Source organism: Panulirus ornatus, chromosome 5 (genome assembly GCF_036320965.1).
Source record: "Panulirus ornatus isolate Po-2019 chromosome 5, ASM3632096v1, whole genome shotgun sequence".
Classification (NCBI taxonomy): domain Eukaryota; kingdom Metazoa; phylum Arthropoda; class Malacostraca; order Decapoda; family Palinuridae; genus Panulirus; species Panulirus ornatus.
Genome location: NC_092228.1, coordinates 48706181 through 48727458, shown reverse-complemented (window position 1 = coordinate 48727458; position 21278 = coordinate 48706181). Strand labels below are relative to the sequence as shown.

General features: G+C 40.8%; 1 protein-coding gene across 1 annotated transcript in view; it reads right to left on the bottom strand.

Annotated features, from left to right (window-relative positions):
* LOC139748816 (sphingosine-1-phosphate lyase-like) overlaps positions 1-21278 on the bottom strand; it is a 194993-nt gene that overhangs the window by 64967 nt on the left and 108748 nt on the right. Inside the window, exon 11 of the mRNA XM_071662247.1 lies at positions 15135-15381. Within this exon, the coding sequence (XP_071518348.1) occupies positions 15135-15381 (247 nt within the window). The remainder of the gene's footprint in view (positions 1-15134; positions 15382-21278) is intronic.

Below are 21278 nucleotides of genomic sequence, written 5' to 3'. Positions count from 1 at the left end.
ATTCTGTACTCAGTCTCTCCTGGTACTTCCTCACACAAGTCTCCTTCCCAAGCTCACTTACTCTCACCACTCTCTTCATCCCAAAATTCTCTCTTCTTTTCTGAAAACCCCCACAAATCTTCACCTTCGCCTCCACAAGATAATGATCAGACATCCCTCCAGTTGCACCTCTCAGCACATTAACATCCAAAAGTCTCTCTTTCGTGCGTCTATCAATTAACACGTAATCCAATAACGCTCTCTGGCCATCTCTCCTACTTATATACGTATACTTATGTATATCACGCTTTTTAAACCAGGTATTCCCATCACCAGTCCTTTTTCAGCACATAAATCTACATGCTCTTCACCATTTCCATTTACAACACTGAACACTCCATGTATACCAATTATTCCCTCAACTGCCACATTACTCACCTTTGCATTCAAATCACCCATCACTATAACCCGGTCGCGTGCATCAAAACCACTAAAACACTCATTCAGCTGCTCCCAAAACACTTGCCTCTCATGATCTTTCTTCTCATGCCCAGGTGCATATGCACCAATAATCACCCATCTCTCTCCATCAACTCTCAGTTTTACCCATATCAATCTAGAATTTACTTTCTTACACTCTATCACATACTCCCACAACTCCTGATTCAGGAGGAGTGCTACTCCTTCCCTTGCTCTTGTCCTCTCACTAACCCCTGACTTTACTCCCAAGACATTCCCAAACCACTCTTCCCCTTTACCCTTTAGCTTCGTTTCACTCAGAGCCAAAACATCCAGGTTCCTTTCCTCAAACATACTACCTATCTCTCCTTTTTTTTCATCTTGGTTACATCCACACACATTTAGACACCCCAATCTGAGCCTTCGAGGAGGATGGGCACTCCTCGCGTATATATATATATATATATATATATATATATATATATATATATATATATATATATATATATATATATATATATATATATATATATATATATATATATATATATATTTTTTTTTTTTTTTTTTATACTTTGTCGCTGTCTCCCGCGTTTGCGAGGTAGCGCAAGGAAACAGACGAAAGAAATGGCCCAACCCCCCCCCCCCCCCATACACATATACATACACACGTCCACACACGCAAATATACATACCTACACAGCTTTCCATGGTTTACCCCAGACGCTTCACATGCCTTGATTCAATCCACTGACAGCACGTCAACCCCTGTATACCACATCGCTCCAATTCACTCTATTCCTTGCCCTCCTTTCACCCTCCTGCATGTTCAGGCCCCGATCACACAAAATCTTTTTCACTCCATCTTTCCACCTCCAATTTGGTCTCCCTCTTCTCCTCGTTCCCTCCACCTCCGACACATATATCCTCTTGGTCAATCTTTCCTCACTCATTCTCTCCATGTGCCCAAACCATTTCATAACACCCTCTTCTGCTCTCTCATCCACGCTCTTTTTATTTCCACACATCTCTCTTACCCTTACGTTACTTACTCGATCAAACCACCTCACACCACACATTGTCCTCAAACATCTCATTTACAGCACATCCATCCTCCTGCGCACAACTCTATCCATAGCCCACGCCTCGCAACCATACAACATTGTTGGAACCACTATTCCTTCAAACATACCCATTTTTGCTTTCCGAGATAATGTTCTCGACTTCCACACATTCTTCAAGGCTCCCAAAATTTTCGCCCCCTCCCCCACCCTATGATCCACTTCCGCTTCCATGGTTCCATCCGCTGACAGATCCACTCCCAGATATCTAAAACACTTCACTTCCTCCAGTTTTTCTCCATTCAAACTCACCTCCCAATTGACTTGACCCTCAACCCTACTGTACCTAATAACCTTGCTCTTATTCACATTTACTCTTAACTTTCTTCTTCCACACACTTTACCAAACTCAGTCACCAGCTTCTGCAGTTTCTCACATGAATCAGCCACCAGCGCTGTATCATCAGCGAACAACAACTGACTCACTTCCCAAGCTCTCTCATCCCCAACAGACTTCATACTTGCCCCTCTTTCCAGGACTCTTGCATTTACCTCCCTAACAACCCCATCCATAAACAAATTAAACAACCATGGAGACATCACACACCCCTGCCGCAAACCTACATTCACTGAGAACCAATCACTTTCCTCTCTTCCTACACGTACACATGCCTTACATCCTCGATAAAAACTTTTCACTGCTTCTAACAACTTGCCTCCCACACCATATATTCTTAATACCTTCCACAGAGCATCTCTATCAACTCTATCATATGCCTTCTCCAGATCCTTCTCCAGATCCATAAGTATTTCTCACATACATTCTTCAAAGCAAACACCTGATCCACACATCCTCTACCACTTCTGAAACCGCACTGCTCTTCCCCAATCTGATGCTCTGTACATGCCTTCACCCTCTCAATCAATACCCTCCCATATAATTTACCAGGAATACTCAACAAACTTATACCTCTGTAATTTAAGCACTCACTCTTATCCCCTTTGCCTTTGTACAATGGCACTATGCACGCATTCCGCCAATCCTCAGGCACCTCACCATGAGTCATACATACATTAAATAACCTTACCAACCAGTCAACAATACAGTCACCCGCTTTTTTAATAAATTCCACTGCAATACCATCCAAACCTGCTGCCTTGCCGGCTTTCATCTTCCGCAAAGCTTTTACTACCTCTTCTCTGTTTACCAAATCATTTTCCCTAACCCTCTCACTTTGCACACCACCTCGACCAAAACAGACACATTCAACAAACCTTCAAAATACTCATTCCATCTCCTTCTCACATCACCACTACTTGTTATCACCTCCCCATTTACGCCCTTCACTGAAGTTCCCATTTGCTCCCTTGTCTTACGCAACCTATTTACCTCCTTCCAGAACGTCTTTTTATTCTCCCTAAAATTTAATGATAGTCTCTCACCCCAACTCTCATTTGCCCTTTTTTTCACCTCTTGCACCTTTCTCTTGACCTCCTGTCTCTTTCTTTTATACTTCTCCCACTCAATTGCATTTTTTCCCTGCAAAAATCGTCCAAATGCCTCTCTCTTCTCTTTCACTAATACTCTTACTTCTTCATCCCACCACTCACTACCCTTTCTAAACAGCCCACCTCCCACTCTTCTCATGCCACAAGCATCTTTTGCGCAATCCATCACTGATTCCCTAAATACATCCCATTCCTCCCCCACTCCCCTTACTTCCATTGTTCTCACCTTTTTCCATTCTGTACACAGTCTCTCCTGGTACTTCCCCACACAGGTCTCCTTCCCAAGCTCACTTACTCTCACCACCTTCTTCACCCCAACATTCACTCCTCTTTTCTGAAAACCCATACTAATCTTCACCTTAGCCTCCACAAGATAATGATCAGACATCCCTCCAGTTGCACCTCTCAGCACATTAACATCCAAAAGTCTCTCTTTCGCACGCCTGTCAATTAACACGTAATCCAATAACGCTCTCTGGCCATCTCTCCTACTTACATAAGTATACTTATGTATATCTCGCTTTTTAAACCAGGTATTCCCAATCATCAGTCCTTTTTCAGCACATAAATCTACAAGCTCTTCACCATTTCCATTTACAACACTGAACACCCCATGCATACCAATTATTCCCTCAACTGCCACATTACTCACCTTTGCATTCAAATCACCCATCACTATAACCCGGTCTCGTGCATCAAAACCGCTAACACACTCATTCAGCTGCTCCCAAAACACTTGCCTCTTATGATCTTTCTTCTCATGCCCAGGTGCATATGCACCAATAATCACCCACCTCGCTCCATCAACTTTCAATTTTACCCATATTAATCGAGAATTTACTTTCTTACATTCTATCACATACTCCCACAACTCCTGTTTCAGGAGTATTGCTACTCCTTCCCTTGCTCTTGTCCTCTCACTAACCCCTGACTTCACTCCCCAGACATTTCCAAACCACTCTTCCCCTTTACCCTTGAGCTTCGTTTCACTCAGAGCCAAAACATCCAGGTTCCTTTCCTCAAACATACTACCTATCTCTCCTTTTTTCACATCTTGGTTACATCCACACACATTTAGGCACCCCACTCTGAGCCTTCGAGGAGGATGATCACTCCCCGCGTGACTCCTTCTTCTGTTTCCCATTTTAGAAAGTTAATACAAGGAGGGGAGGATTTCCGGCCCCCCGCTCCCGTCCCCTCTAGTCGCTTTCTACGACACGCGAGGAATACGTGGGAAGTATTCTTTCACCCCTATCCCCAGGGATAATATACATATATATATATATATATATATATATATATATATATATATATATATATATATATATATATATATATATTTTTTCTTTTTTTTTTTTCAAACTATTCGCATTAGCGAGGTAGCATTAAGAACAGAGGACTGGGCCTTTGAGGGAATACCCTCACCTGGCCCAATTCTCTGTTCCTTCTTTTGGAAAATTAAAAAAAAAAACGAGAGGGGAGGATTTCCAGCCCCCCGCTCCCTCCCCTTTTAGTCGCCTTCTACGAGACGCAGGGAATACGTGGGAAGTATTCTTAATCCCCTATCCCCAGGGATAAATATTGGTATATATATATATATATATATATATATATATATATATATATATATATATATATATATATATATATATATATATGGGGTTGTTAGGGAGGTAAATGCAAGAGTCTTGGAAAGAGGGGCAAGTATGAAGTCTGTTGGGGATGAGAGAGCTTGGGAAGTGAGTCAGTTGTTGTTTGCTGATGATACAGCGCTGGTGGCGGATTCATGTGAGAAACTGCAGAAGCTGGTGACGGAGTTTGGTAAAGTGTGTGGAAGAAGAAAGTTAAGAGTAAATGTGAATAAGAGCAAGGTTATTAGGTACAGTAGGGTTGAGGGTCAAGTCAATTGGGAGGTGAGTTTGAATGGAGAAAAACTGGAGGAAGTGAAGTGTTTTAGATATCTGGGAGTGGATCTGTCAGCGGATGGAACCATGGAAGCGGAAGTGGATCATAGGGTGGGGGAGGGGGCGAAAATTTTGGGAGCCTTGAAAAATGTGTGGAAGTCGAGAACATTATCTCGGAAAGCAAAAATGGGTATGTTTGAAGGAATAGTGGTTCCAACAATGTTGTATGGTTGCGAGGCGTGGGCTATGGATAGAGTTGTGCGCAGGAGGATGGATGTGCTGGAAATGAGATGTTTGAGGACAATGTGTGGTGTGAGGTGGTTTGATCGAGTAAGTAACGTAAGGGTAAGAGAGATGTGTGGAAATAAATAGAGCGTGGTTGAGAGAGCAGAAGAGGGTGTTTTGAAATGGTTTGGGCACATGGAGAGAATGAGTGAGGAAAGATTGACCAAGAGGATATATGTGTCGGAGGTGGAGGGAACGAGGAGAAGGGGGAGACCAAATTGGAGGTGGAAAGATGGAGTGAAAAAGATTTTGTGTGATCGGGGCCTGAACATGCAGGAGGGTGAAAGGAGGGCAAGGAATAGAGTGAATTGGAGCGATGTGGTATACAGGGGTTGACGTGCTGTCGGTGGATTGAATCAGGGCATGTGAAGCGTCTGGGGTAAACCATGGAAAGCTGTGTAGGTATGTATATTTGCGTGTGTGGACGTGTGTATGTACATGAGTATGGGGGGGGAGGGGTTGGGCCATTTCTTTCGTCTGTTTCCCTGCGCTACCTCGCAAACGCGGGAGACAGCGACGAGGTATAAAAAAAAAAAAAAAAAAATGACTCATGGCGAGGTGCCTGAGGATTGGCGGAATGCGTGCATAGTGCCATTGTACAAAGGCAAAGGGGATAAGAGTGAGTGCTCAAATTACAGAGGTATAAGTTTGTTGAGTATTCCTGGTAAATTATATGGGAGGGTATTGATTGAGAGGGTGAAGGCATGTACAGAGCATCAGATTGGGGAAGAGCAGTGTGGTTTCAGAAGTGGTAGAGGATGTGTGGATCAGGTGTTTGCTTTGAAGAATGTATGTGAGAAATACTTAGAAAAGCAAATGGATTTGTATGTAGCATTTATGGATCTGGAGAAGGCATATGATAGAGTTGATAGAGATGCTCTGTGGAAGGTATTAAGAATATATGGTGTGGGAGGCAAGTTGTTAGAAGCAGTGAAAAGTTTTTATCGAGGATGTAAGGCATGTGTACGTGTAGGAAGAGAGGAAAGTGATTGGTTCTCAGTGAATGTAGGTTTGCGGCAGGGGTGTGTGATGTCTCCATGGTTGTTTAATTTGTTTATGGATGGGGTTGTAAGGGAGGTACATGCAAGAGTCTTGGAAAGAGGGGCAAGTATGAAGTCTGTTGGGGATGAGAGAGCTTGGGAAGTGAGTCAGTTGTTGTTCGCTGATGATACAGCGCTGGTGGCGGATTCATGTGAGAAACTGCAGAAGCTGGTGACGGAGTTTAGTAAAGTGTGTGGAAGAAGAAAGTTAAGAGTAAATGTGAATAAGAGCAAGGTTATTAGGTACAGTAGGGTTGAGGGTCAAGTCAATTGGGAGGTGAGTTTGAATGGAGAAAAACTGGAGGAAGTGAAGTGTTTTAGATATCTGGGAGTGGATCTGTCAGCGGATGGAACCATGGAAGCGGAAGTGGATCATAGGGTGGGGGAGGGGGCGAAAATTTTGGGAGCCTTGAAAAATGTGTGGAAGTCGAGAACATTATCTCGGAAAGCAAAAATGGGTATGTTTGAAGGAATAGTGGTTCCAACAATGTTGTATGGTTGCGAGGCGTGGGCTGTGGATAGAGTTGTGCGCAGGAGGATGGATGTGCTGGAAATGAGATGTTTGAGGACAATGTGTGGTGTGAGGTGGTTTGATCGAGTAAGTAACGTAAGGGTAAGAGAGATGTGTGGAAATAAAAAGAGCGTGGTTGAGAGAGCAGAAGAGGGTGTTTTGAAATGGTTTGGGCACATGGAGAGAATGAGTGAGGAAAGATTGACCAAGAGGATATATGTGTCGGAGGTGGAGGGAACGAGGAGAAGAGGGAGACCAAATTGGAGGTGGAAAGATGGAGTGAAAAGGATTTTGTGTGATCGGGGCCTGAACATGCAGGAGGGTGAAAGGAGGGCAAGGAATAGAGTGAATTGGAGCGATGTGGTATACCAGGGGTTGACGTGCTGTCAGTGGATTGAATCAAGGCATGTGAAGCGTCTGGGGTAAACCATGGAAAGCTGTGTAGGTATGTATATTTGCGTGTGTGGACGTGTGTATGTACATGTGTATGGGGGGGGGGGGGCCATTTCTTTCGTCTGTTTCCTTGCGCTACCTCGCAAACGCGGGAGACAGCGTCAAAGTATAAAAAAAAAAAAAAAAAAAATATATATATATATATATATATATATATATATATATATATATATATATATACATACTACCATGGTGTCCACGATAAAACACTTTCCACCCTCCAAATATTTTCATAGGCAATATTCGGCAAGGTGGGTACAAGCACATTATGCTCTCATAGTGTTATTATTCTCCTCGTTCTAGTCACTGAGACCAGTGTTTCTAATGGTGTGAGCACCATCAACCCATATCAGAATGTCTCATGCTATCATCCTGATTGCAACTTCATACTGGGAATTTCACCTCTGGGTGCAAGGAAATGAATGCACTTTAATTCTATTAGCATGGTTGGCACTTAGAATGCACAGTGAGGCGATAGCTTCCTAAAACACCTCATCAGTGCTTTGCTTCCTTCAGAATCTAAAACATGGACCTTAAATGCTTCAGATACTTTACCACATCCATACTCAGACATCTGCTTATGATAATCAAGCCCAAAGGAGAGATGACAAAGCACTAAAATGTAAGTGTGACGTAACCTTTGAAAATGTACAGGGAGGCAAACAAAGTTTTTTGTGGACACTGTATTTTTAGTAATTGTATGCATGTAAGAGTGTACTGTATATAATTCTAAGCTTTGTATTTATATCAAGCATTCCACCTTTCATACAAAGCATGTCTGGAAATTATCATGGTGAATACGTTGGTAACATGACCCAACTCACATTCCCCCCCTGCTGCCCCGTTCCTCCTGCTTCCTTTGCATTTTGGTTGTTTCTAGTCTTTTTCTTTGGAAGCTTTGTGTCCATGGGTGCCAGGCAAGGGAAGTTACAGTAGTGGTAGAGTAGCTGTAGTTGTAAAATCAGCAAAAATTCTCAAACCCCATGAGAGTGCCAACCTAGAAAGACACATGAATCTGTCAAACCTCCATCTTTTTTAATCATCATAGTGACCTTAATAGATGTTACAGCAGACAAATAGCTTCCATAATTTGGTCCTGTGGGACAGCGAATGTATAGTTCATCGGAACTTTGATTTTATAGTAAAGCCAAGGTAAGTGGAACAACCTGATGATGGAGATATGTCCGCTTAGTTACAATGGGCAGATGAAATCACTGGCCGCTAGATATCTAGCAAGTCCTGTGGCTCAACTAGAGGACATGGGATGCCCCAAAGGTCTGAAAATTAGGTAATTACCAGCAAGGTGAAAGTTATTCTTTTAAAATGGGGACTTCCAGAGAGGAGTTTTTTGCCAGGGCACCTTTAGCTGTGAGTACTGTACCTCTTTTGTGCTTCTTGATGCCTAAATTAAAATCATCTCCCTTTCCCTATTGCTTGCCTACCTAATGCTACCTAATGCTGGTGAATGTTAATGTAGTTAACTTTTTATTCCAAGCTCAGCTTCAGTTGTCAGTCTATCCCACCTATGGTATGGCTCTTGTGTTATGCCACTATCTTGTGAGGTAATCCCCGGTAAATGACCTGGAGCTCCTAGGGTACTGTTAGGATCTTCCTAAGGCTAGATACCTCAATCCCTGAGTCATTGTTGCGAATTTGAGAATAAAAATGTAGATAAGTCATACCTCCAACAAGAAAGTCCCATTGTCCCAGCTGGTATACTGATGACATACTAGTAAGCATTTTGATGAGGGATGTTCTTTGGAATGTAGTACTGTATGGGCTTCATCCATCTTTCTGTCAAGAAGCCAAAGGATTTGGTAGGCATCAGCACCCAAATTATGTTGTCTGATAAAGTGATCGTGTCCCTAAGTAAGTTCATGTGATAAGATCTATGCATCAGGCCTGGAGGAAATGATGATAACCAACATTCACTTTAGTACCATTCCTTGACTAGCTTATCAGTAACATCATGCTTGGGGACTAATAAGGAGATGGTTTATCATTCATTCTCTCCTACTTCAGGTCCCATATTATGTATATCAGCTGAGTTGTGTCTCGTAGACATAATGGAAGGAGCTCCAATCAGAGAGTTGAAAGTTTTAATCCATTTCTGAGGTTTATTAGTTCTTTGGCCCTACCCCTACAGCTTGGCTACTCCAAACCAAGTTTTTACTGCAGGTTTTGAGTGCTAAATTATTTTGTTTCACTTCAGTGTTTTTCTTTTCTAAATACTTATAAAAGGTTACCTGCCCCCAGAGAGTCTCACTCCTGAGTAGTTTTTCTCTGTATGCTCAGTTGTGCTTTCTTTTTTAACACAGTCTCCAGATAATCATCTTCCTTACCAGATCTTGGAATTCTTCTAGGCTGGGCTTCTTTTGTAGCAAGGACCAAAGTATTTAGTACTACCAAGTGTTAGGGATGCACTGATGAACCCAATGCTTAACATGGCAGCTCCACTTCAAAATGCATCTTCCTCCCTCAAAAATATTTGATGTGTCAGAGGTGGATTTCATTGTTTAGTTCTACTGGTGTGCTTTTTGAAAAATTGCTACTTCCTCATTTTGTCTTGTTAAAGAAAAAAGGCAGATCTTGTGAGAGCCCATCATCTGATACAAGAGCAAAAGAAGGGTAGAATTCCTTTTCTTTCATGGAATGACAAACACTAAGGTGTAAAGTGCCACATCAGCTGTGGATATTCTTGGATTTTTCCTTACCCTACATCCGACTTGGCACCCAAAGCCTACTGCAGACTTTTTATAGGCTTCCCTGAACCCATTACAGGCATATAAAGGTCACCATCCCCTATTGGTGCTCCTGTATGTAGAGGAAAATGTCCTCTGAAATCTTTTTCACACCAAAGTTGAAAACAATCCGCTGAATACAGCATAGCTTAATTTTTTTTTTTTTTTTTCTTTTTTTTTATACTTTGTCGCTGTCTCCCGCATTTGCAAGGTAGCGCAAGGAAGCAGACGAAAGAAATGGCCCAACCCCCCCCCATACACATGTACATACACACGTCCACACACGCAAATATACATACCTACACAGCTTTCCATGGTTTACCCCGGACGCTTCACATGCCTTGATTCAATCCACTGACAGCACGTCAACCCCTGTATACCACATCGCTCCAATTCACTCTATTCCTTGCCTGCCTTTCACCCTCCTGCATGTTCAGGCCCCGATCACACAAAATCCTTTTCACTCCATCTTTCCACCTCCAATTTGGTCTCCCTCTTCTCCTCGTTCCCTCCACCTCCGACACATATATCCTCTTGGTCAATCTTTCCTCACTCATTCTCTCCATGTGCCCAAACCATTTCAAAACACTCTCTTCTGCTCTCTCAACCATGCTCTTTTTATTTCCACACATCTCTCTTACCCTTACGTTACTTACTCGATCAAAGCACCTCACACCACACATTGTCCTCAAACATCTCATTTCCAGCACATCCATCCTCCTGCGCACAACTCTATCCATAGCCCACGCCTCGCAACCATACAACATTGTTGGAACCACTATTCCTTCAAACATTCCCATTTTTGCTTTCTGAGATAATGTTCTCGACTTCCACACATTTTTCAAGGCTCCCAAAATTTTCGCCCCCTCCCCTACCCTATGATCCACTTCCGCTTCCATGGTTCCATCCGCTGACAGATCCACTCCCAGATATCTAAAACACTTCACTTCCTCCAGTTTTTCTCCATTCAAACTCACCTCCCAATTGACTTGACCCTCAACCCTACTGTACCTAATAACCTTGCTCTTATTCACATTTACTCTTAACTTTCTTCTTCCACACACTTTACCAAACTCCGTCACCAGCTTCTGCAGTTTCTCACATGAATCCGCCACCAGCGCTGTATCATCAGCGAACAACAACTGACTCACTTCCCAAGCTCTCTCATCCCCAACAGACTTCATACTTGCCCCTCTTTCCAAGACTCTTGCATTTACCTCCCTAACAACCCCATCCATAAACAAATTAAACAACCATGGAGACATCACACACCCCTGCCGCAAACCTACATTCACTGAGAACCAATCACTTTCCTCTCTTCCTACACGTACACATGCCTTACATCCTCGATAAAAACTTTTCACTGCTTCTAACAACTTCCCTCCCACACCATATATTCTTAATACCTTCCACAGAGCATCTCTATCAACTCTATCATATGCCTTCTCCAGATCCATAAATGCTACATACAAATCCATTTGCTTTTCTAAGTATTTTTCACATACATTCTTCAAAGCAAACACCTGATCCACACATCCTCTACCACTTCTGAAACCACACTGCTTTTCCCCAATCTGATGCTCTGTACATGCCTTCACCCTCTCAATCAATACCCTCCCATATAATTTACCAGGAATACTCAACAAACTTATACCTCTGTAATTTGAGCACTCACTCTTATCCCCTTTACCTTTGTACAATGGCACTATGCACGCATTCCGCCAATCCTCAGGCACCTCACCATGAGTCATACATACATTAAATAACCTTACCAACCAGTCAACAATACAGTCACCCCCTTTTTTAATAAATTCCACTGCAATACCATCCAAACCTGCTGCCTTGCCGGCTTTCATCTTCTGCAAAGCTTTTACTACCTCTTCTCTGTTTACCAAATCATTTTCCCTAGCTTAATTATCATTTCAAATTTCATTCACATCCTACCATACAGTTGCAAGACCCATCATCTATTCCTCACTCTCCCTCCTTTAAAGGATATTTTGGGGCCCCTTCCTATGAGTCAAGAATGTCTATCAAGTCTTAGTAATTCATGGGTCCCTTGTTAATTGTTTAATTCATCCTCCCTCATCACCCTAGAAAGTCAACTTAAAGTCTCCGCAGATATTTCTAGCATGAGTGAATCCCATCCACCACTGAGAGAGAATACAATTAAACTAAGGCTCACTGATGGAGCATAGAACTAAACTAATGATCAATGACAGAGTCTTAAGGCATGCCTTAAAGCAGATTTCAGGTCCATGCAGGCTTTTATGCCATCTCTGATATGTAAACTTCAGTACACAGATGACAGCCTGTCTTCTCTTGATAAAGGAGAGCACTAAGAGCTGTTGTAGTCCTCACCCTTTATGACTCCATTCTTTGCTATGAGGCCATTCAGATTGTTCTTAGAGCCACATCTTCTAGAACTCAGTGTAAAGAAAACTGTCATCAATTTACATGAAAGCACAGGGAGATGACAGAATTTGGGACTTAATCTTACAAGGGACAAGATCACTTTTAGAGGGCCTTTAAATCTGTCTCTGTCAAAGGCTACGGTGTATTCTTTCAAAAGTACTTCCACTTGAAATAGCTTCTTGCCACTCATGGCTGACTCCAGAACTTGTGAGATTTTTGAAGCCCGACAAGTGACTGAAGTAAGACCACCTTTTATCAATATTTCTTCCAGTCCTAAAAAGGGAAGTGAAACACAGAAAGAATGCTCTTGGATCTGTCATCTCTAAACACCCACATACTGAAACGTGACTTCAAGATGACCACTTTACAGAGTGTTCACTAGATCTTACACTCATATAAATGGTCAATCAGCCTGAATTAAAGGGTGCTTAATTTCAAAGCATCCTAGAATGAGAAAGATTTTGGAATTCAAACTGATTCCATTTGGTTTATGCACATTCCCCCAAATTTCTATCTTAGGAAATTCAGCCTTGCTCACAAAATTAACCTCCACCAAAGCAGGAGCTCTGACTTACCTCAATGATCCGTTAATGAATTCAACTTCAAAGAAGGAATGTGCAAGACAAGGGTTTCACGTCCTGAACTCTTTTCACAAAGTGTCCTTTCTCATTAACCTAAACAAAACCTACTTTATTCCCATCTAAAACTTTATGTGGATAGAGACAGACTGGAACTCTCATACTTGAACTCTTTGATTCACCAGGCATAATGCTCAGGACAATGTAAATGCTGCATCTGTCTTATGGTCCCAGATGTCAATAAGAGTAACCTCTGGATAAGTTCAGTTTTGCAGCCTTGTGCAACAACATGGCAAAGCTGCAAGCCAATGGTTACCTTCTGGGTAAACAAATTCTTTCCTGCAGAAAACATAGATCTTTCAGGAGTACTCCCCCAAGAACCTCTTGAACTTGTAGTCTGCCAAACTTGTATATCTCCAACAACATCTCTTATGGTTTAGACAGAGGCATAATTAAGGGTGGGGCTTCCATTCCTTACAAGTTGGTGGAGGTGCTTGCCCTTGGATGGAGGTTCAAAAGTCCTTCCACCCCACCATAAAGGAAATGTTCATCCAATGTTTTTTCTAACATCCCAGAATATCTTGAGTCAAGGGTGCAGAATTTTATCTCTTTTTGATAATATCATGGTTGTACACTGCCTGATGTACAAATGCTCTTGCATATCCCTACCTCTCTTAGAGTGAATGAAAAAGATTCTCTTCCTGGCATTGTCCACAGGCTTTCTCTTTAAGTCTCTTATCTCCAAGAAGTACACAGTGTCTGGGCAGGTGCCCTTTTAAGATCAGGCATAATGTCAAAAATATTCATAAGGAAAAAGCCATCCATGAGGATCTCTTTGCTACTAGACCCAGTGCACTAATCCTGACAAGTGAATCTCAAGTTTTAGCACAGGGGCAGTTGCAACAGATGCTCTGTCTTGTGATTGGAATTACTGCATATGGCAAGAAATATCATGATGGGGTTAAGAATAAATTAACCTCATTGGCTTAACATGGGCTGTACATTAGAGCACATAATGTAAGAAACGTGAACTCTAACTCAGCCTTCCTCAAAAACACATCACTAGAGGAAATCAAGAAAACTGGTCTTTCACACATTTATCACCTTCATTAGATGTCTTAGATTAGACACTGTAAGTCTATCTCTGGGGATTCCACTCAGTAGATGTAAATACCAATGCACCTCTAAATTACCTATGAAGGTGTGTATATTTGTTTTTAGGTTTAGGTTTCTTTCCAGGAAGTTTTTCTCTAAATGCTCACCCTTAATATGGATATGCTTTCATGCTCATGGGGAGAGAAAGAAGAGGAGAAAAAAATGTAAGCTTAAAAAATTCAAAACCCTTTTCTCTCCAAGGTAGTATCCGATGAGCAATTTTTCCTCCAGTTCTATTACTCTATCCTGCCTTCCTTCTCTCCTTTTTCAAAAAACTTGTCTCTGTATGAACTGTAGCTGCTTTTGAGACAATGCCAATGACCTGCTTAATGCTTAACACTAATCTGTCAGTCAGCTAGGAGTGAGTTAATGATGTCAACTGTGTGGTTGTTTCTAAATGGCTGAAACAAGCAAGCACTCACAGAAAAACTGAATGAATATCTTAGAGAATCTCTCATACTTTCAAGACAAAGCCTCAGAAAGAATAGTCTTTCCATTTTCAAAGCATAAATAACTTACATAATGGAAACATATGCCCAAAAAGTTCTATCAACATAATTTTATGTTAATTCATTTATTTGCATCTCATTAAGAAACATATATTTTCTGTACTGCAATCAAATATGATCAATTACCAATAGCCATTAATCAGTACCTAAAAAGAGAAAAAAAAACTAACCACATTCTTGAAGCCTACGATTGCACATCAGCACCCCACTTCAGGCAATGTCTAACGAGTTAGTGTGATAACAAGAATTGTCAAGATGAAGGAATCCAGGAGCAGGTAGGGTGGTAAGCACATCCTCTGCTCACGCTATCTAGCTCAGAAATTATGCCTTAGAATCAGAGCTTAATTTTCTGTGCCTAATGGTGACCCAAAGACATGTAAATGTTTACCACATAGATAACTGATCCACCACAGGAGTGGAAGCACTTTCATAGTAAAGAATGATATTCATCATCTTGATTATATGCACAATGAAGAATTAAGGTCACCCATATACTTAACCTATCCAGCAGAAGGTAGATCTCCCAAATGCTCACCCAGGAGGATGCTGGATGATATTGATGTTCCATCCATGTTCAACCAAAATGCCTCCCACCTTGAGGATATCCACATCATCACTCTTGAAGGCCAAAATGGATGTAAGAGGATCTCCAAACAACTCAATTGCAGTAATGGTCTTCAGCCTGGCTTGGAGCAAAAACAAAGGGCATGAGTTTATTAAAGGAGAATAAAGATGAAGACAAAAAGTATGCCTTTTCCCAAAGAAATTTCCCGAGACACAAACTTAATTGCAACATGAAACACATCCTATCCATAAAACATTTCTCAAGATATTAAGAACGATGTTATAGGCAATGAAATACATTTTCTTATATCATAGGCTATGAAATGCATTTTCTGTTATGGGTGACACAAAAATAATTAAAGCTTCAAAATTCAGAGATTATATGCTACATAATATTAACTTTTAATATATATATATATCTATTTTGCTTTATCGCTGTCTCCCGCGTTAGCGAGGTAGCGCAAGTAAACAGACAAAAGAAATGACCCAACCCACCCACATACACATGTACATACATACACGTCCACACACGCACATATACATACCTAAGCATCTCAACGTATACATACATATACACACACAGACATATACATATATACACATGTACATAATTCATACTATCTGCCTTTATTCATTCCCATCGCCATCTCGCCACACATGAAATAACAACCCACTCCCCCCTCATGTGCACAAGGTAGCGCTAGGAAAAAACAACGAAGACCACATTCATTCACACTCAGTCTCTAGGTGTCATGTAATAATGCACCGAAATCACAGCTCCCTTTCCACATCCAGGCTCCACAGAACTTTCCATGGTTTACCCCAGACGCTTCACATACCCTGGTTCAATCCATTGACAGCACGTCAACTCCGGTATACCACATCGTTCCGATTCACTCTATTCCTTGCACGCCTTTCACCTTCCTGCATGTTCAGGCCCCAGTCACTCAAAATCTTTTTCACTCCATCTTTCCACCTCAAATTTGCTCTCCCACTTCTCTTCGTTCCCTCCACCTCTGACATATATATCCTCTTGGTCAATCTTTCCTCACTCATTCTCTCCATGTGACCAAACCATTTCAAAACACCCTCCTCTGCTCTCTCAACCATACTCTTTTTATTACCACACATCTCTCTTACCCCTATTATTACTTACTCGATTAAACCACCTCACACCACATATTATCCTCAAACATCTCATTTCGAGCACATCCACCCTCCTCCACACAACTCTATCTATAGCCCACGCCTCGCAACCATATAACATTGTTGGAACCACTATTCCTTCAAACATACCCATTTTTGCTTTCCACACATTCGTCAACGCTCCTAGAACTTTCACCCCCTCCCCCACCCTGTGATTCACATCCACTTCCATGGCTCCATCTGCTGCCAAATCCACTCCCAGATATCTAAAACACTTTACTTCCTCCAGTTTTTCTCCATTCAAACTTACCTCCCAATTGACTTGTCCCTCAACCCTACTGTACCTAATAACCTTACTCTTATTCACATTTACTCTTAACTTTCTTCTTTCACACACTTTACCAAACTCAGTCACCAGCTCTGCAGTTTCTCACACGAATCAGCCACCAGCGCTGTATCATCAGCAAACAACAACTGACTCACTTCCCAAGCTCTCATCCAAAACAGACTGCATACTTGCCCCTCTTTTCAAAACACTTGCATTCACCTCCCTAACAACCCCATCCATAAACAAATTAAACAACCATGGAGACATCACACACCTCTGCCGCAAACCAACATTCACTGAGAACCAATCACTATCCTCTCTTACTACTCATACACATGCCTTACATCCTCTATAAAAACTTTTCACTGCTTCTAACAACTTGCCTCCCTCACCATATATTCTTAATAACTTCCACAGAGCATCACTATCAACTCTATCATATGCCTTCTCCAGATCCATAAATGCTACATACAAATCTATTTGCTTTTCTTAGTATTTCTCACAAACATTCTTCAAATGTATTCTTTGTTCGTATATTCATATATATGTATATGTTGGAAAGGATCACAATATTGCACATGATCAAGATATTCCTATGAGTCCACAGGGAAAATGAAACACGATAAGTTTCATGTAATAATCACATCATCAGGGGAGACGAGAGAAATATAACAGTCAGTTGATATACATCGAAGAGACAAAGCTAGGACGCTATTTCATAAACATGTGATTGTCCAAGACAGACAACGAGCATTCATAAACTTATTATTTTAGACATTCTATCAACAATAAAGTTATCTAATTTGTATAGACCATAACTAATACTAAGATTATAATTCTTTGTGTATTTAATAATAGAAGATTCAATGATATTTCTCGTGGTAATAGAGTTAGAGTTAATAACTGAGATGGCATTACTCCAGTCAATACAATTATCATAGTTTTTAACGTGATTAAACAAGGCATTTGATTCTTGTCCCGTTCTTATACTATATTTATGTTGCTTAAGTCTAACAGAAAGATCCTTACCAGTCTGCCCAATATAAAATTTATCACAATTTCCACATGGCACTTTATAGATGCATCCAGGGGAATTTTCTGGTGAATTCTTGATTAAGATATTCTTTATAGTATTATTGTTGCTGAAGGCAACATTTACATTAAAGGATTTAAGCAACATGGGAAGTAAAGTAAAATTATTATTAAAAGGGAGAACTAAAAGATTCTTGGTGTCAATGGGAGGTTTGCGCTCAACTCTCTGAAATAATTTCTTTGCTAACTTAAGGGATTTATCAGTGAAAGATTTAGGGTACTTTAACTTAGATCCAATAGAATATATCTTCTCAAACTCATCATCAATAAACTCTGGACTGCAAATACGTAATGCCCTAAGGAACATAGATTGAAATGATGATAATTTAACTCTGTCATGTTGAGATGAGTAATAATGGGTATATCAGCATACCCATTTGAAGGTTTGTTGAATGTGTTTGATGATAGAGTGGCAGATATAGGGTGTTTTGGTCGAGGTGGTGAGCAAAGTGAGAGGGTTAGGGAAAATGATTTGGTAAACAGAGAAGAGGTAGTAAAAGCTTTACGGAAGATGAAAGCCGACAAGGCAGCAGGTTTGGATGGTATTGCAGTGGAATTTATCAAAAAAGGGGGTGACTGTATTGTTGACTGGTTGGTAAGGTTATTCAATGTATGTATGATTCATGGTGAGGTGCCTGAGGATTGGCGGAATGCGTGCATAGTGTCATTGTACAAAGGCAAAGGGGATAAGAGTGAGTGCTCAAATTACGGAGGTATAAGTTTGTTGAGTATTCCTGGTAAACTATATGGGAGGGTATTGATTGAGAGGGTGAAGGCATGTACAGAGCATCAGATTGGGGAAGAGCAGTGTGGTTTCAGAAGTGGTAGAGGATGTGTGGATCAGGTGTTTGCTTTGAAGAATGTATGTGAGAAATACTTAGAAAAGCAAATGGATTTGTATGTAGCATTTATGGACCTGGAGAAGGCATATGATAGAGTTGATAGAGATGCTCTGTGGAAGGTATTAAGAATATATGGTGTGGGAGGCAAGTTGTTAGAAGCAGTGAAAAGTTTTTATCGAGGATGTAAGGCATGTGTGCGTGTAGGAAGAGAGAAAAGTGATTGGTTCTCAGTGAATGTAGGTCTGCGGCAGGGGTGTGTGATGTCTCCATGGTTGTTTAATTTGTTTATGGATGGGGTTGTTAGGGAGGTGAATGCAAGAGTTTTGGAAAGAGGGGCTAGTATGAAGTCTGTTGGGGATGAGAGAGCTTGGGAAGTGAGTCAGTTGTTGTTCGCTGATGATACAGTGCTGGTGGCTGATTCATGTGAGAAACTGCAGAAGCTGGTGACTGAGTTTGGTAAAGTGTGTGAAAGAAGAAAGTTAAGAGTAAATGTGAATAAGAGCAAGGTTATTAGGTACAGTAGGGTTGAGGGTGAAGTCAATTGGGAGGTAAGTTTGAATGCAGAAAACCTGGAAGAAGTAAAGTGTTTTAGATATCTGGGAGTGGATCTGGCAGCAGATGGAACCATGGACGTGGAAGTGAATCATAGGGTGGGGGAGGGGGCGAAAATCCTGGTAGCCTTGTAGAATGTGTGGAATGCGAGAACATTATCTCGAAAGCAAAAATGGCTATGTTTGAAGGAATAGTGGTTCCAACAATGTTGTATGGTTGCAAGGTGTGGGCTATGGATAGAGCTATGCGCATGAGGGTGAATGTGCTGGAAATGAGATGTTTGAGGACAATATGTGGTGTGAGGTGGTTTGATCGAGTAAGTAATGTAAGGGTAAGAGAGATGTGTGGAAATAAAAAGAGCGTGGTTGAGAGAGCAGAAGAGGGTGTTTTGAAATGGTTTGGGCACATGGAGAGAATGAGTGAGGAAATATTGATCAAGAGGATATATGTGTCGGAGGTGGAGGGAACGAGAAGTGGGAGACCAAATTGGAGGTGGAAAGATGGAGTGAAAAAGATTTTGAGTGATCAGGGCCTGAACATGCAGGAGGGTGAAAGGCAGGCAAGGAATAGAGTGAATTGGATCGATGTGGTATACCAGGGTAGACATGCTGTCAATGGATTGAATCAGGGCATGTGAAGCGTCTGGGGTAAACCATGGAAAGTTGTGTGGGGCCTGGATGTGGAAAGGGAGCTGTGGTTTCGGGCATTATTACATTAAAGCTAGAGACTGAGTGTGAACGAATGGGGCTTTTGTTGTCTTTTCCTAGCGCTACCTCGCACACATGAGGGGGGAGGGGGATGTTATTCCATGTATGGCGAGGTGGCAATGGGAATGAATAAAGGCAGTGTGAATTGTGTGCATGTGTATATATGTATGTGTTTGTGTGTGTATATATATGTGTACATTGAGATGTATGGGTATGTATATTTGTGTGTGTGGACTTGTATGTATATACATGTGTATGGGGGTGGGTTGGGCCATTTCTTTCGTCTGTTTCTTTGCGCTACCTTGCAAATGCGGGAGACAGCGACAAAGCAAAATAAATAAAAATAAGTAAATCAGCATACATTGGTGGGTTTTCTGTATATGCTAAACTTAAACTTGTTTCCTTGCCTATGGATCATGCAATCTAAAAATGGTTTAAGTTTTGTGTGCTCTAACAGGGAAGCCAGCTGTGTTGATGTCACAAAGTCTTTTTGTAATTTAGAGGAATACAGTAATTTAACTAATGATGAAATTAATATCTGTAAGGGTTTAGTGTATGCCAGTATGTCAAAACCAGTAGAACCTAATTGCCCTAAAAGATTTATAAGAGCTATTAACACATTAAAAAAAGACAAGGATATACATATTACTAAAGCAGGTAAGGCTAACACTGTTGTGATTTTAGACAAAAGTAACTATTTATCTAAAATGAATGATCTTTTAAATGATGACACAACATATTCTAAACTCAGTAAAAATCCCTTAGAAGCAGTTAATTCCCATTTCAATAAAGAACTGAAGTTGTGGTTGAAAGGTAATGGTTCTCTTATCAAATGTTTGTCATCTTTGTCCCCTTCATTGCCATATATGTATGGACTTATCAAAACACGTAAACAGAATTTTCCAGCAAGACCTATGGTGAGTTCAGTAGGCTCCATCACATTTAAGTTGTCAAAATGGTTAGTTTCTTTATTGAGCCCTCTAGTGGGTAAGATATCAAATTCCAGTATCAAGAACAATGTAGATTTAGTCAACAAGCTAAACAATATCAATGTTAATTTTGATTTCAAACTAGTTAGCTTTCATGTTTCCTCACTTTTCACAAAAGTTCCAGTTGATGGCCTTTTAGAATATTTATTTGATGTCTTGGATGATATTCATTTACTTGTTTCAAAGTCTGTTTTCATTGAACTGATAAAATTGTGTATAAAAGACTGTGTATTTCAATTCAATTGAGATTATGCTCAAAAATTTGGTATGGCAATGGATAACCCTCTTTCACCTGTACTAAGTAATCTTTATATGGACTTTTTTTAAACAAAATTACTAAAGGATATCTTACCTTCTAATGCCATTTGGTTTAGGTATGTAGATGATGTTCTTTGTGTTTGGCAATAAATAACAATTTACAAATATTTCTCCCCTTACTTAACAATTTTGTACCTTCCA